At 32.7% G+C, this 16,581-nt stretch overlaps 1 protein-coding gene across 4 annotated transcripts in view; it reads left to right on the top strand.

Moving 5' to 3' along the window:
* Nucleotides 1–16,581, top strand: part of Ptprk (protein tyrosine phosphatase, receptor type, K) — a 515,496-nt gene that overhangs the window by 381,354 nt on the left and 117,561 nt on the right. For all 4 annotated transcript variants that reach the window (XM_013026890.1, XM_013026891.1, XM_013026889.1 and 1 more), the window contains exons 8-11: nt 2,693–2,995; nt 8,282–8,391; nt 9,234–9,435; nt 13,758–13,863. In XM_013026890.1, the coding sequence (XP_012882344.1) occupies nt 2,693–2,995; nt 8,282–8,391; nt 9,234–9,435; nt 13,758–13,863 (721 nt within the window). The remainder of the gene's footprint in view (nt 1–2,692; nt 2,996–8,281; nt 8,392–9,233; nt 9,436–13,757; nt 13,864–16,581) is intronic.

Genomic DNA, 16,581 nt, shown 5'->3' with positions numbered 1-16,581 from the left:
ATATGCTAGAGCAAAATGAATTCGTTGTGTGTGTCCAAAAGGATCAGGTGTGGTTGCATTTCTTATCCTTTTCTTCTTTCTCTGTTGTCTTCCCTGTTGCTGTTCTTCCTCATCTGAGAATCAAGGTTCAAAGCCAGCCCAGTCAGGAAAGTCCCTGACACTCTTATCTCCAATAAACCACCAAAAAACTGGGAGTGTTGCTGTGGCTCAAGGGGCTGAAGACCTGAGGGACAGCACCCAGGCCCTGAGTTCAAGCCCCACGACCAACAAAATACAAAACATAACAAACAAGCAAACAAAAATGCTTCCTTAGCTACATAGTGAAACCCATTTCAACAAAATGAAACAGAAAGTGAATAAATAAGAAATAAGAAAAATAAGTGTCAAATACTAAGTGTAACTCTCCATGTTAGCAACAACAGAGCATCTTAGAGCATTTATCCAGTCCATGAGGAAAAATGTCAATATATGAATTGTAAATTACACAGATTTGTTGAAAAATTTTAGCTTAGAAAAGCATCTCCTCACAGTTTTTTAAAACTTAAATTAAAAATGTGTTGGTCACTGAAATTATGGTAGTATATTATGCATATATTTGTAGGATTAAATTAAGCTACTTCTTAGTGTTAAGTAAAATATTTTAGTATAGTTCACTATGCATGCCAAAGTAAACATTTAAATTAAAAACATTCTGAAAACGAGCCCTATGGATTTTTATATAATGGTAAAAATATATTTTTTACCAAGTCCTAAATATGGGAATTCAGAGCTACACTCTCTTCCTTTAGAGCATGTAAGCTGTCTAGTTATGATTTAAAATTGTATTTGGCTATGGAATTAATATTGAGACAAAAATAAGACCAGATGAAAGCACAGAACTACAGAAATTCATAGAATGGGAAGTCATCAGATTCAAAATGAGGCATCTACAAAAACAAGTCTCAAATACTAGACCTAAACAGCTCTACATGAGGGGTAAATAAATGTTTTTAGCATTTTCTTTCACTGTTGTTTATTCATGTCCTCCAGGTATTTTTCTGGCAATGCTTACTTTTTCATACCAGAAACAAGTGAAGAATAATTTTTAGAATAAAATATAGTTCAACTTGACCTTAGCCCTAAAGGGCATCTTCTCTGGCAAATTTCAGTATTCTTCCAGCTACAGTCATTGAGTGAAGAGTAGAAACAGACTCAGTCCATTTTGAAAATATAATTTATTCATTTACCAAGTGAGGAAACTGTTAACATAGAATTAGATGTCCAAATTTATTTAAATCATTAGAAAGCTACATTTTTTCTCTCATCTGTTTGCCTAAGGTAGCACACAGAAGAAAAGAAAAATAAAGAGACAGGAGAGTTGTAAGTTTGGAAAACAACATTTAAACCCTACGCCTAAGCATCAACCAAAGGTTAATTCCCCATGTGTGCAAATGAGTTTTGAATTATTGACATTTTAAATGAAATACCTACAGAAATGGTTTAAGATCTCATATTAAAATCATTGAACTGACTTCCTAATTTAGGTTTTACCATCTGTGTAGCATACTAATTATTTTCACAGAATTGAAATTTTTATTCTTAAAATAAAGATGTATAAAAACACCTAAATTTTGGACTTTGGTGGATTCTTTTTTTCCTCCATTACTGATGGGGGGAAACATAATTGTTCAACTATCTTTAGTGACTTTACCAAGGCTGCAGTTACAGTGTGTGTTACTCTGTGTGTGCGCACATGCGTGCATGCGAGCTTGTGTGTTTATTAACTGTGTAGAGTTTTTCATGGCCATGATTTTCATAGAGTAATATTCTGATACAGTTAGATGATTAAAGGTAGTCTTGCCTGAGTAAAGAATGTACCTAGGAATTGATGGATGGACTCCAGTCTTTAGAGTGTTCCATCTTAAATGGCATTTCATCTCCTAATTTTGGTTTGGGTGACAGTGAATGGATTGTTAGGATTGTGTGTTTTCTAGAAAAAAGTCAAAAAAGGACCAAGAAAAAAGGAAGACAGTATTAATGCCCACATGTGTTCTTGTAATTTTTCTTATTTTTTTTGCTTTGATGAACAACATCATTACTGAAATAATTAATGTTAATTAATAGCTGTGTCATTTTTTGTAAATGGTAGCTTAGTGTTACAATTAGACTAATTACTGTACACCATAGCATAGTGACATGACAAATCATAGAGCAGAACACATTGACTCTTATCCATTGTGATATATGAGCTAACCCACTTGCTGCCTAACAACAACAGTAGAATCAGAAAAGGAAAGGAAATGAGCAGGAACAAGAGCAGCAGTCAGAGCTGCACTGTGACAACATTTCTAAGTTTTCATTTTTTCCGCCACGTTCTTGAGTATTAGGAGTTGTCTTTTTTTACTTAATTATTTAACTTCTTTCCACATTGATAAATCATAGTCTTGAATGAAAACTTTCAAGAATAAGATTATGAGTAAGCAAAACATAAACAACAAAGCAACAATGCTTGATAAGAAATGTACTCATTATCTTGCCCATGTAATTGTAACCCCTCTGTACAGTATTTTCACAATAATTTTTTTTTAAAAAGCATGGCTCCCACATCCACATTTCTCTGGGTTTGCGCATGCTAGGTGTTTGATTTTGTTTTGTTTATTTTCCCAAGATAATTATGGCAAAATGTACAACTTTCTATTACTTTACTTTTCAGAACCTATGAGAACCCCAAAGACGTTAAAGATTGCAGAGATACAGGCAAGACGGATTGCTGTGGACTGGGAGTCCTTGGGTTACAATATCACTCGGTGCCACACTTTCAATGTCACTATCTGCTATCATTACTTTCGTGGTCACAATGAGAGCAAGGCAGACTGTTTGGACATGGACCCCAAAGCCCCTCAACATGTCGTCAGCCATCTTCCACCATATACAAATGTCAGCCTCAAGATGATACTCACCAATCCGGAAGGAAGGAAGGAGAGTGAAGAGACCATCATCCAAACTGATGAAGATTGTGAGTTCCAATTTTCTTATTATGTACGGCACTAATGTAATTTCTTAACAGTTTCCTTACCCTTCCTACTAAGCTGAAATAATGCTAAATTACCTTAATACAGTTATTTTGCATAGTGTTTTCCTCTAACAATTTTTTTTCTTCTGAGAAGTATCCAAATATTCAATGAAATGTACCTCTGTTTTCTTTTAAGCAATGATATAGGAGTAGCAACTGAAGTTTTCCATAGCAAGTGTTTAAAAAAAGAAAATGTTTTATTATCTATGTCATTACAACAGTGACCTATGATAAAATTAACTTCCATACAAAAATTAGTCTTTTATGTTTTAAAAATCAATATTATCTATATTTTTATGGTAAAGATACTGTACAGAGGAGTTAGTTACATGAATGAATAAGGTAATGAGCACATTTCCTATCAAGCATTGTTACCTCCTCCTTTGTTTTTTCCCTACCATCCCTTCCCTCCCCACCTCCCTATATTTTGTTTTAAACTACTACTTGAAAGTATTTACTCAGTCCATTTAGTTTTAGATAGTATATAGTATAGTGTGAGTCCAAATATAGAAGACGACACTTATTACTTACTAGCATTGCGTTATCATCTTTATATCTCATCACTATCCAAGTAACAGAAGTCTACATTGTTCAGTTCTGTGTCATTCCGAAATAATCAAATTGTAAAAACAAATATTTATACTAATATTTAAAAACACATTCACCAGCTTTACAGTATAATGTATCATTACCGTAAATATGGACATATTACCTAGCCTAACAATTTATTTATTTAAATAGTCTACATAAAGCAATATTTTAAGATTAATAATAATACATTTTGGTTTCATTTTGAAAAAAAAAATTTTTTTTGCAGTGCTGAGGACCAAGCTCAGGACCTTGCACTTGCCAGCAATTGCTCTTCCACTGAGCTATATCCTCAAGCCCTCATTTCCACATTTTATCATTAAAGGCTGGCATGCTGTGATTAAAAATGTTTGCATTCATGTGTCCTCTGTAATTTCTCTCCCCTCTCTATCCAAATTTCTTATCCATCTATGAAGTAGTTAATGGAAATAATCCCTGAAGTTCCATGATCTTCCAAAATTCTCATTGCATTGCTTGCTTGATGGGAAGGCTCCATAGGGATAGGGAGGAAACGGTGTAGTTTAAAAGGAGATCTTTGCAACTTCCCTCAGGTTCTAAATTTTAGACTCAGTTGTATTATTTGGTGCCTACCAAAGCATGAGGTTGCCATAAAATAGGCTAATAACACATAGTTTATGAGAATTCTCATTATTTCAGAGTTCTCCTACTCTGAGAAGTGGAAATACCTTTGTTTTCTTGTCCTGATGCTTCATTGTAAAACAAACAAGATAAGGTAGAAGTGAGAGCCTTTTGATTAGCTATAGTTCAGAATTTGTAGTTAGCAGGTTTCATAGGACCCATTCTTACATATTAAAATTTCAGAGAATAAACCTAAGATTTATTTGATAAATATACGTTTGATATAGCGTTCACCAAACTTGAACTATCTCTGATATTATTCTTGAACTCTTTCAAGCCAAAATGTCAATGGTATTTGACAAACCTCTATTGACACTTGAAAATTCTTCTGTCCCTCTTCCTCACACACACACACACACACACATGTACCACTTAACCCATGTTTATGCAAAAAGAATGGCTAAAGGTAATTGGTTCATAGGTAAATAGAAGTAAGAAATGTTAGTGTGTATTCAAACACTAAATATCTGTATCGTATAATCTGGGATAAATGTTCCAATGACTGTCAGACTAGAAATATTTAAATTATAGTTTTAGTAATATAGATACTTTCACTTGGCTTTTTTCCTACTTTAAAATGTTTAAACCTTCATTTCTTAATTGATAACTGTAGAAAATTCCACCTGAATTTGGTGGTGAAGAGGATAGCCAATCACCCTTTAGTAATACACTTTATGTTGGTTATGCACTTTGATATGGATTATTCATCTGCTCTTTTCCTCACAAAAGAATGCATTAAGGCTTTTTTTTAAATGTATTTCTTTAGCATATAGAAAGGCTTGTTAATAACCAGAATATGAAATTGCTATGCAATATTACTCTAAGTTAAGTTCTTGTGATATTTACTATATCCAGAATTAGTTTAGTAAGAAAAATGGCTATTTCTACTAATATTAATATTATTTTCAGACCCTAGTTTTAATATGTGCTTTTGGAATATTTTACTGGTTTTAATGACATTAAGGTTCATGTTATTATTTCATATTATGATCACAAAATAACCCCTCTACTCTGACTGATAACGTTTCTTCTTGCTCTTTTTTCTGCCACATATAATATCTAGTGATTGACGTACAAACTTTTATGAGGGATTTGTAAGTATCTCCGTTTCTACACAGAATGCTTAATATTATGAACATTAGGACATAGCAAGAAGAAAAATATCTAAATCATGACCCAGTGTTGAGAAGATCAGTGATTATGATGATCTGATGAAGGCAGTCTTACTAAATTATTGCTGCCCTATATACATAGAAAAAGAATAAATTATCAACCATCCAATAAGAGGATGTAATTATATGAACAGAATACTGGAACATCCATAAATCTTCAGAGCAAGCTAGAATAATTTCCCACAAGAACCCTAAGGTGGAATTTATATTTAATTTATTGCACACATTTTTTCATACATGAACAGAATTTTTCACATGACTTTTTTTGTTTTCATTTTTAATTCCCACCTTCATACAAATCAATATTATAACATTAGCTTGGCAGAAAAGCTTGATTGGGAACAATTTTGACAATAGAAAGCTCTTTTTATAAATACATTTATCACATTTTAAAGGTGAAAATGCTTGTTTAATTTAGCCCCCCACCCAACCCACCCATGCTTCATTTTTCCTTTCTTTTTTTCCATTTTGTAAGTTGCCTTTTAAAAGAGTTTGTTATACGTTAAAAAAAAAAAAGTAGCTGAAGCAGCTCTCTTCTAAATCACAAGCATGGGAACAAAAGTCAGCATTCTGTCTCCATTACAAATTGTTGATGTGGAAATGTGAAGTGATGTCCCTTGAAGTCTGTAGAGGCTGTGACAAGGCTTTCTTTAGTAACTATGTGCTGCATGCACACATGAAATCTTAAGTAGATGGAGATATATTCTGTGAACACAACTCCCTGCAAAAGAACAAAACTAAGGAATATAATTGGCCTGTACTACATCTCATCCCTATCTCTGTGTGTGTGTGTGTGTGTGTGTGTGTGTGTGTGAATGTGTTGTAGCCCAGTGAAGTATAGGCCTTGTTTTCATTTACTCTTCCCTGTCCAAGGAAAGATCAATAGAATGGCATGTTTTATTTGTAATTTCTCCCACACTTTCCATCTCCAAGATGTGACCAATGGATAAGTGAAGTGGATTCCATCCTCATGGTATTATTACATGTGTGTAAAGAACATAGATATATAAAACTTATAGAGAAGCTTTCCAATTATTTTCAACGCAGCATGGAACAAGCATTTTAAAAAATTGCTAATTGTGCACTGTTTTAAACACACCCATGACACATTGCAGGCCAAAAGGTGTTAGGTGAACATAAGCAGTTATAAATATAACATCATCATGTAAACATCTCCCCACTGTTTTGGATTTTGTCCCTGCCTCCTTATCGCCTTCTGTGAATGATAGGTAAAGAACGGTCATTTCCTTAGTTACTGTGATGTGCTGCATCATTTGGTAGAAGAGAAACAACAGGCCTTCCCTATGCACCACACATTGTGCAGCACGGAGATGAGGCCAAAGATGACTTTAGCTGACAAATACAGGGACACTCCTCTTCTAAATTCAGTGCTGGTATCTTTTCTCTTAGCTGTGGGTTTCCTTCCTCTGTGAATTTATTATTCATGTTCCAAATTATGTTGCCCGTCTCAGAGGTCATAACATCATTCATAGTCTCCTTGTAGATTGAAATAAATCTTATTCTTGTGACACATCACTCAGAATTTCTTGATGCTGTAGCCAAGAAGCAATGCATTTCCTTTGATCCAGTGATTTTTAATTTATTTCAGTCCTCACAAAATTGCTCTATACTTTGGAATGGCATTTCCAGATAATGTCATGTGTGAAGTTCACTGAAACGTTAGATTAAGGGAAAATATTAATTAAAAAACATACTTGCCCAATATTGGTTGGTATTTTCAAAAGGAAGCAAGTTTTTAAGCCAAGAATGTTCTGTTGTGAATAAATGGTAAAGTGTTATCAGAAGTAGAATTTGGTCAATTGTGTGAATAAAGAGCTAAGTATTATATACGTTTATGTTATATATATATATATCCATATATGTAATATGAACTAAGATGAAATATAAACAACTTAAGTGGAATGCGTAAAAGGAAAAGGCACAATAGTAGAACTATGTTGAATATTTTGCAACCAGAAGATGGCAGCTCATTCAGAATGATATAATAAGAAACAATAAGATTTGCAGTTACATGACATTTGCAAGTAAGGAGTAAGGAGTCCAATGATAGCTACTCACAACTTATTAAAAAGTATTGGGTTCAGAAATAAGGAATCAAGGGACCAAGGGTGTGATTCATTGCAAGAGCATTTGCCTACCACATAAACAAACAAAATCATTTTTTAACAGATCATTGAATTCCATACCAATATGACATTATAAGCTGGTTTGATTCCTAGCAAAGACATTTGAATATATCCATCTTAAATAACTTTAAAAAATATAATAATCATCACTATCTTTTTAATTGTACAAAAGTATAGCTATAAATGCCTGGATGATTATTAATGGGCATCTCAATCTAATGCTATGTGTTTTGGCTTTTGAGTCCTAACAGTGTTAATTATTAGTAGTATTCATTATTTTATGAACTTTGTTTATGGAGACTCTTTAGGGGATTATCATAATCTTCAAAAAATCTTTCAGGGAGCTATAGCTCTGTTCTGGAAATAAATTACAAATAAGATCTTCATGTTATTAGATTTATACAACCGAGAAAACTAGACTGTATAATTTATGTAACTCTCTAAGGTGATAGAATATTCTTTTGAATAAAAATAACCTTACTTTATTTTCTGTTTTACACTCTTATGGAATAATTTTAAGTTCCCATATATCTGAGCAAAGTTAGACGGCTGGTCTTATAGACTTTTTTGCTGTTCAAAACTCACTTGCTTTTATTTCAAATTTTGTTTATGTACTTCACATGATGTTCTTTTTCTACTTCTTCTGGAACCATTCTTATAACTGAAAATGCATATATTTATAGTGCCTGGCCCTGTTCCAATCAAATCTCTCCAAGGAACATCCTTTGAAAACAAGATTTTCTTGAACTGGAAAGAGCCTTTGGACCCAAATGGAATCATCACACAATATGAGGTACTGAGAGACAAAGAAGTTAATTTAAATGTGGAAAAAGGAATGATGGAAGCGGGGGGGAAATAGAGGGAAATAATGGAAAAGAAAGTCATAAGGATTGGGATATTAAAATATTACTTTTTCTTTGCTTTAGTTTATAAATTATTTGATTTCAAAAATGTTTCACAAACTCTAAATTTTCCTTTTATAAAATTAAGAAAATCATATTAGGAGATACCACTATTGTCGGTTATTTCAGGGTAAGGAATTGATATCTGAAAAAGAAACTTAGATTATAAAGTTATTTCAGAGTTGCAATTTTGATTACAAATCACTATGTTTTGAAATATAAAAAGCTAAAGAGAAGAAAGGGAGAATATATTTAATTGCATAATTATACAGTCTGTTCTTGCATAGTTAGTATTGATTATAGCATATAAATTTTTAAATTTCTAGTTGCTACAGAATGAATCGAAGAAATGAGACCTCTAGTTTGATATTGCTATTTTGCATGTTTAAATGCTACTTTGTTTCAGTAAATAAACATCAAATTTTGTACATATGATTAAGTATATCACTTTATTTTTTGATGTTTTTGATAGAAAATATGTATATATATATTTGTCTAGTCAGTATATCTCTAGGATAGCTGTAGAGGATATGTAGACAGACAGATAAACAGAACTATAAAAATAACCATGCAAAATTAGAAGGAAAGAGTAGAAAAATTTATAATTGACTCAACAAAGTTGTATTGTGTAATATTTTATTCAGCTAGAGGTTTGTTTTTGTTTTACTTCTTTACAATTTACTAGGACTTCCTTCTACCAGCTACATAATGGAATATGTATTTTCTACAACAGGTCAGTTATAGCAGCATAAGATCATTTGATCCTGCAGTACCAGTGGCTGGTCCTCCCCAGACTGTATCAAACTTGTGGAATAGTACACATCATGTATTTATGCATCTCCACCCTGGAACCACCTACCAATTTTTTATCCGAGCCAGCACAGTCAAGGGCTTTGGGCCAGCCACAGCCATCAATGTGACAACAAATATCTCAGGTATGCAAATGAAGGAAGTAAAAAGAGGATTGGTTTTGCTCTTGATTTAAATAGTATGGGCATGGAGAATCACATACATACTGTGTGGTACTCACTTTGTTTATTCTATATTTAATAAAATTTTGCATGATGGAAAGCACTTCAAAGGAACCATATAAACTAAAAATTACTGTTGGTTATACTTCTCAATTTAATTGACAGTAATCTTTTCAAAAATTGCAATATACCTTTTAAAAATATTTCTGAAGTTCATTATAGCGAATAATAGTCTTTTATTTTGTAAGGATTCAGCGATTACCATGGTATTTGATCTCTGCTATGAATTGATTTTTAATAAAGCACCCCAAAAGATAGTAGTATATCTTTGTTGTCGTATCAAAATACCACAGAGCTTCTCTCTTGGATTGTCATTAACATTCGAGCATGTTAAATAAAACCAGGCTGTCCATTTTCTCTTTAAAACAAAAAAATCTCACATAAAAGCATCTACATTTTAGAATGGGAACTGCAGGCGAATTTTAGATTGATAAAGAAACATAAAATTTCCATTTATTATAGCCATACTTTTATAGTTTGTATTCAACTATGTTGTTTATATACATTGTTTCTTCTTTCATGATACCGTCAGTTAAACCTGATTACATTCTAGCAAAGAATTTATAATATGCCTTAAACTTATTTTAATTTATAAAATGTTTCATCTATTTAAGATTATTTTTAAAGTATATAACACAAATATATCTGAACTTAAATTTGAATAGTAAATATTTTAAAGGTCATCTACATAAAAATAAGGTATAACTTAGATTTTGAATTATTTCTGGTCATTTTTATTATTTTTGATATAGTGCATATTAGTGATGTATCATAATATTTATTATAAATTCTTCACATTGTTCTGAATCTGAATATCTTTGCCAAAAGGAAGAGTCTCATTACCTAAATTGTTTCAGTCTAAATATTTTTGGAAATATGTTAACTATAATATAAAATTGAAAAATGGATAGTATGAATAAAATTAGCTATTCTAATGTTTTCTTGCAGCACATTTGATTAGTAAAATGAGCATTTTAAGATAACATCCATATGTTAACAAAGAAAGTGTATGAAAATTGCTATTTTATTTCTTGTTGGAACAATTCTGGGTTTTCATATTAAAATATAAATGAATCACTTTATTAGAAAATAATATTTGATGATGTTATGACAGTTTCTTATCCTCCTTAATTAGCAGTAGTGCTATAATTGAGTGAGATATTTCCATAGAGATCACTACAAAATTTGCATGAGCTTATAAAACAGAGAACACTGAGCAAATGTACATTTCTGAGAGCTATTTATATATTCAGAAAAAATTTCTCGTCTCAAATAATGTTAGGGTTGAGAAAGAAAATATTTAATTAAATACCAAAAACCCATCTAGTTTTTTCTTTTAATTTTCTGCATCAACCTGAGAACTACAAATAATTGAATGTGCTTTAAAGCCATACTTGATCTCATTTTATATTGGGGACAAGTAGTAATCACCAGTAGGCTGACAATATTTATAGAGTTTGGCCAACTTGAAGTATTAAGATAATTTATTATTAATTATCCTTAAGTCCAATAATTTTGTTTCCTAGAAGGCTTCAAATCAAGTTTAAATACAATTGAAATTAACTTACTAGAGTTGTGACAGGTGTATTTTATGTGCACATACACAAGCACACATATACACACACACAATGCATGTGGACAAATGCTGCATGTGATATATTTGATATTTCTTAATTCTGCTTGCTAAGTAATTAACTATTTCTAATAGTTAATTGATGTTAACTATTAATTCTAATAATGATTTGTAATAGTTCTAATTTATGTTCCATTTTTTAAATATCTGAACTATATTAGATAAGCAGATTGTTGACATATCTTTCTGAGTGGTACTCTCCTCACAGGGTCAGCCTTCTCCAATATATTTTTCTATTATATGTTAGGTAACATACATTTTTCTTCTTAGGTATTTTTGCAATCTAATATATTTTTCCCAGTGGTGTAGAGTCAACCTCAATCATGCAGGTGGCTGTTTAGAATGCACCTTATCCTTCCAGACACTAATATCTTCAAACACTGTCTCTACTTTCTGGAATTTAAGTTTTATCTTCATGATGAATTTTTACATTTTCTCTTTATTTAGCTTCCCCATTGCCTAAATCCTTAAGTTTTTCCTCTGTTTCATCATCCCCATTGCAACATTAAGTTTTTTTTTTAATTGTGCTTCCTTTAGAACATCAGCTTCACTTGAGAACTTTCTAGAAATGAGTATATTGTCTGTGGAGCATTGTTTTTCCCCTTCCCTTCTCTCCCTACCTCCCCAAATTCTTCCTCCTCCTCCCCCAATCTGTAAAGTTGGTTTTCAACATAGTGTCTTGAATGACTCATTGTTACATTGGATCAAGCTGTATCCTTGTTTCAGCATTTTTTTTTCCTTCCCCTCCCCAAATTAGAAAACTGTATATACAAGATGCAGGGCACTGACATCAAATATAGTGAAAACAGGGGTTATACCGTGGGGCAAGAACATACAAAAGAAACAAAAAAAATCACACAGTACATTATAAATACGTTAAAAAACAATAGCAAGAAAGAAAAAAAAACACTTGTGTCCCTATCTCAGGGTTCATTTCACTTAGCATCATCTTATCTGGTCATAGGTAAATAGCTTTTGACCTTTTCTGTTTGTCCTAGAAATATACTAGTTATTGCAAATAAGGGAAACCATGGACCTATGTTTCTTTGAGCCTTATTCACTTAATATAATTTTTTCCAAGTCTTTCTACTTCCTTACAAATGGGAATAGGTTCTGGTTTCTTCCCAGATCTACTGAATGTGTTAGTATCCTCAGAGAAAGGGACAGTAATATGTCTTTTAAAAAAATAAATAAAGACCTCAAGTGCTTTCGATCTTAAAAGTTACTGCTCTTTTGGCAACTCATCTGTTTTGGCAACCTAATAAATGTGTTGTTGTTTTTATAAGAATAATGTTTCATAAAATGTTAATTCCTATTTGTAATACTATAAATGTCAGAAAGTATACTCTGTGGCACTTATCATAAAAGCTGTCTATTCTGTAAATATTCTATGAATAGGTGAACACCAAATAATGCACTACCTGATAGTGGCTTAGGTTTTTCTGATAATTGCACATATTTCTCTAGGTATGCATTGCTTAATATCTTTATACCTTGGAAGTAACCAAAAATCATTTGAAGTTATTCTTTCAACCAGCTCATGATTAAGAATAAACCAGTTCCCAGTTAAACATTATTTAATATTATTAAAACTTGTACTTTCTTTTCAAAAATATGACAGCTAATGAAATCATTTAATAATAAACCAAATACATTTTATTAAAGTAAAGCTTCAACAAATAAAATTAAGATGTCCATCCCTATTCACCAACCTTACATGTGATCAGAAAAATGAAGAAGAATTAAGAGAATGACAATTCTTCTTCTAAGTCATAAAAGCAAGAATAGCCCTGCTCCACTGGGCAGCCTTATTACATGCCAATGAACTCCAGCTCTTCCATTGCCAGTACTCTTGAGTTGCTTCCACTTTTTTCACATCCCTTCCTTGCTGAGTTACAGATCCTTACAAACTGAAAGCAAAGTGTCTTCCAAAACGTATTTAAAGCTGGATGTTGGTGGCTCACATCTTTAACCCTAGCAACTCAACATCTGAGGATCATGGTTAGAAGCCAACCCAGGCATATAAATCCAAGAAACTTTTATCTCTAATTAACCAACCAAAGCCAGAATTGAAGGTGAGGTATGTGGCTCAAGTGCTAGAGTGCTAGCCTTGATCAAAAATTATAAAAAGAAAAAAAGCCAACCAGGAATACAAGGCCCTGAGTTTACTCCCCAGTACTCTCTCTCCCTCCCTCTCCCCTTCCCCCTCTCTTTCTGTCTCTCTATCTCTGTCTCTCTCTCTCTTTCTCTCTCTCTCTCTCTCTCTCTCTCTCACACACACACACACATACTACACACACACACACACATATATATATATATACACATAAAAGTATGGTATGTTTATCAAAAGTTGTCAGGTCAGATTATTGTGTAAATTTCAACAATATTGCCTTTATAATTTGCTATGCTTTGATTGCTGGAATTAAGGTTCAGCATCATGTTTTGCTGTAAAATCAGGCACACTGTAGATGGTTAAAAAGTAAGTTGATTTCTGTCTTTCAGAAGGCTCATTTACTTATACTGACCATGACATATTGCTATAAATTGAACTCTCTCTCTTTCTCTCTCTCTCTCATTGCTCCATTTTCAGCTCCCACTTTGCCTGACTATGAAGGAGTTGATGCTTCTCTCAATGAAACTGCCACCACAATCACTGTGCTGTTGCGACCAGCCCAAGCCAAAGGTGCACCAATCAGGTAAGAGTCAATAGTCCCCAAAAAGCAGCTAGTGAGAGAAACAGTTCTCCTAGTTGCTTAGCAGCAAATAAAGTAGTCCTAATGCCTTGAAGACATTCACTTGATAATTAATGTCAGAGGTTTTATTTTTGTTTTTATTTTCTTCTGGTTTTGCTTATTCACTTTCCATTTGGATGAAGCCTGTAAATAGACCTATAGTTGAGAGCAAAATTCTAAGGGGATTTTTTGAGATATTCATGAACTGAACCGTTCACTTCTGAGCTATTTGATTGAAGAGCTTTGCTCTTTTTTCCTTTAGTCTCATTTCATTTTGCTTCCACTGTTGGTGTCTGAGGTATAAAAGCTCTGAAGATATTTTTCAGAAATAGGATGAGGAAATGACTCTTGTTCACTGCAGTAAATCAGTTATGAATAATTTCATGAGTGATTGAAAAATAGGAAGCTTTGAGGAAATATAAGCAGAATAGTGAAAATGAATGAAAACTATATGACCTTTTAGTTCCTACATTGTTCTTTATCAGAAACTCTGTAGTAAATATTAAAGTTTAATTTGCTGTTTCCATTACCTTTCCAGTGTGAAATTTATCATCTTACAAAATTGATAGATTATTTCATCTTTCAAAATTATGAGTCACATCCTCTTTAGGGAATTAGTCACACTATTCCAAGCATTGTAATTTTTATACAATTCTAATTAGATGATTGTGTATAACAGGTGGAAATGTCCATTTGAAGCTAGTAGATTAATGGGAATTTTTCTATTCACTTTCTAAGAAGGATATCAAGGCACAGAAATTATATATGTGATAGATAAAATATATATGAGACCATACATCATAAAGCAAATTCTCACTTTCTATCTGGCTAAGAGTCAGTGGAACACCACACTCCCAGAGAGATGCCTAAGTGTACTTATAATATAAACACTTCTGAAATACTGACTGCTTGAAAATTCAAAGCAAGTATATAGTGCTTTTCATGAATCAGTGATCTCTGAGTATGTCTGATTGCTGATCCAGAGGAGAAAGGGAAAATGGCGCACTCAACATCTTTTTCTACCGACAAGTAATCAGGGGTCATTGACAAGTTCCTACCTGTGATAAAAATTACTTTGTAGGTGTGCAGTTCTACTGCCATTTAAATGAGCTATGTGCTACTTGCATTTATCTTAGATATACGAGTAAATTTAGTTTTACTTTATGCAAACATGGATCATCACTAGTCATCAGCAGCAGCATTATTATTATTATTCCACTGGGCCTTACAGTGTAATTAGTATTAATTCTCTTCACTTGATCATTTTTTCCACACAAAATTTGAGTGAATGTGTAATAGGTGTCTTGAATTATGCTGGGCATTGTAAACCAAAGCTAAAATGACCACAACAAAACACAAGGTCTCGGCCTAGGTTTGTCATAGACAATTGGACATTCTTACCATTTTATAAATCCTTTCATCACTGATGATGTTCAGGAACTTAGTATACATTCTCCAGTACATTTTTTTAACTGAGTGATTTATTCTTGACATGAAAGTCAACAAAGTGAACTAAGTCATATAGTTTCTATAGTACATTTTCAATTCAAAGTCTTCTTTTTATTTTGTTTTTATATATCTCTTAATATTTGATTATTAAAGATTCATATAGCATGAACTCTATTAATGTGAAAAGTGAATTTTTGATGATCATATAACCCTCTTCTCTATCACATAAACACAGTTTTTATTTTTATTTGTTTAAGAAGGTTTTTCATTGTATATAGATTAGAATCCATTGACTGAGAATTCCAAATAATAATACGTAGGAGAATAGTACTCAATGAAAATAACCTTAAGTCTTAGAACACTGTAAGAAACAATTTAATAATATTATAAAGAAATAGACGTTTTTAAGGGAATATTACTATTAAGGGAAACTTACATTGATTTCTAGCTCATATTCTGATCTCACCCATTATTACTATAGTTTGTGAAGACTTGCTCAGACCAATAGCAGGTGGAGCCAGTGGATGGAACCTCTTGATCTAGTCAGGGCATTTGGTCTCAAATGCTTTTAGAGTTCTCTGTTCAAGTAGCTGTGTCCACACTCCTGCCTTCCATTTCGCCACCAGTAACTGGAGCCATATTTAGGGCTTTGTCTGGTCCAGTGCTCTAGTTCGCGCTCCTGTCTCCATCCCCATGGCACTGATTATATCATCTAACTTTGTGTACCTTTAGGTGCACATCACTTCCTGTAGCTGTACTTGAAACTATTTGAATTTCTGCTTTATGTCTTTTGTTATATGTCAGCCTATAAGAATCTATTTTTGCTAGTGCTTAATGCAACTGCACACACTCTGTGGTCTCCCAAAAAAAGGCAGAACAATTTTACTGCAAGTTAAACCTCCTAAGAGCAACCGATAATTATCTTGTTTGCTGATTTCAGCCTGAAATAGGGGGTCTATCTTTCCCTACTTCCTAACATTCCTACCTTCTGTTAGATGGCAGTTTACCAAACTTTTTTTCCTAGCTACAGTGGAAATGTGTATTTTTTTTCCTCCTGATATTCCTAGTGGCAAACAAACCCCAATTCCAATATCTTCTTTTGTAGCAATTGGAAAACAATGTTGTATAGAGCTTGTACATTTAATTCAGGTTAGTTTTACTTAAAAAAAAACTGAAATTACTGACGGTTTCCTCCAAGTTAGTAAATTCAGCAGCATTCTAAATATGCCAAGA

This window comes from Dipodomys ordii, unplaced genomic scaffold (genome assembly GCF_000151885.1).
Source record: "Dipodomys ordii isolate 6190 unplaced genomic scaffold, Dord_2.0 Scaffold97, whole genome shotgun sequence".
Taxonomy (NCBI): Eukaryota; Metazoa; Chordata; class Mammalia; order Rodentia; family Heteromyidae; genus Dipodomys; species Dipodomys ordii.
Note: the sequence above shows the minus strand (reverse complement) of the source record. Positions and strands in the feature narration are given on the sequence as shown.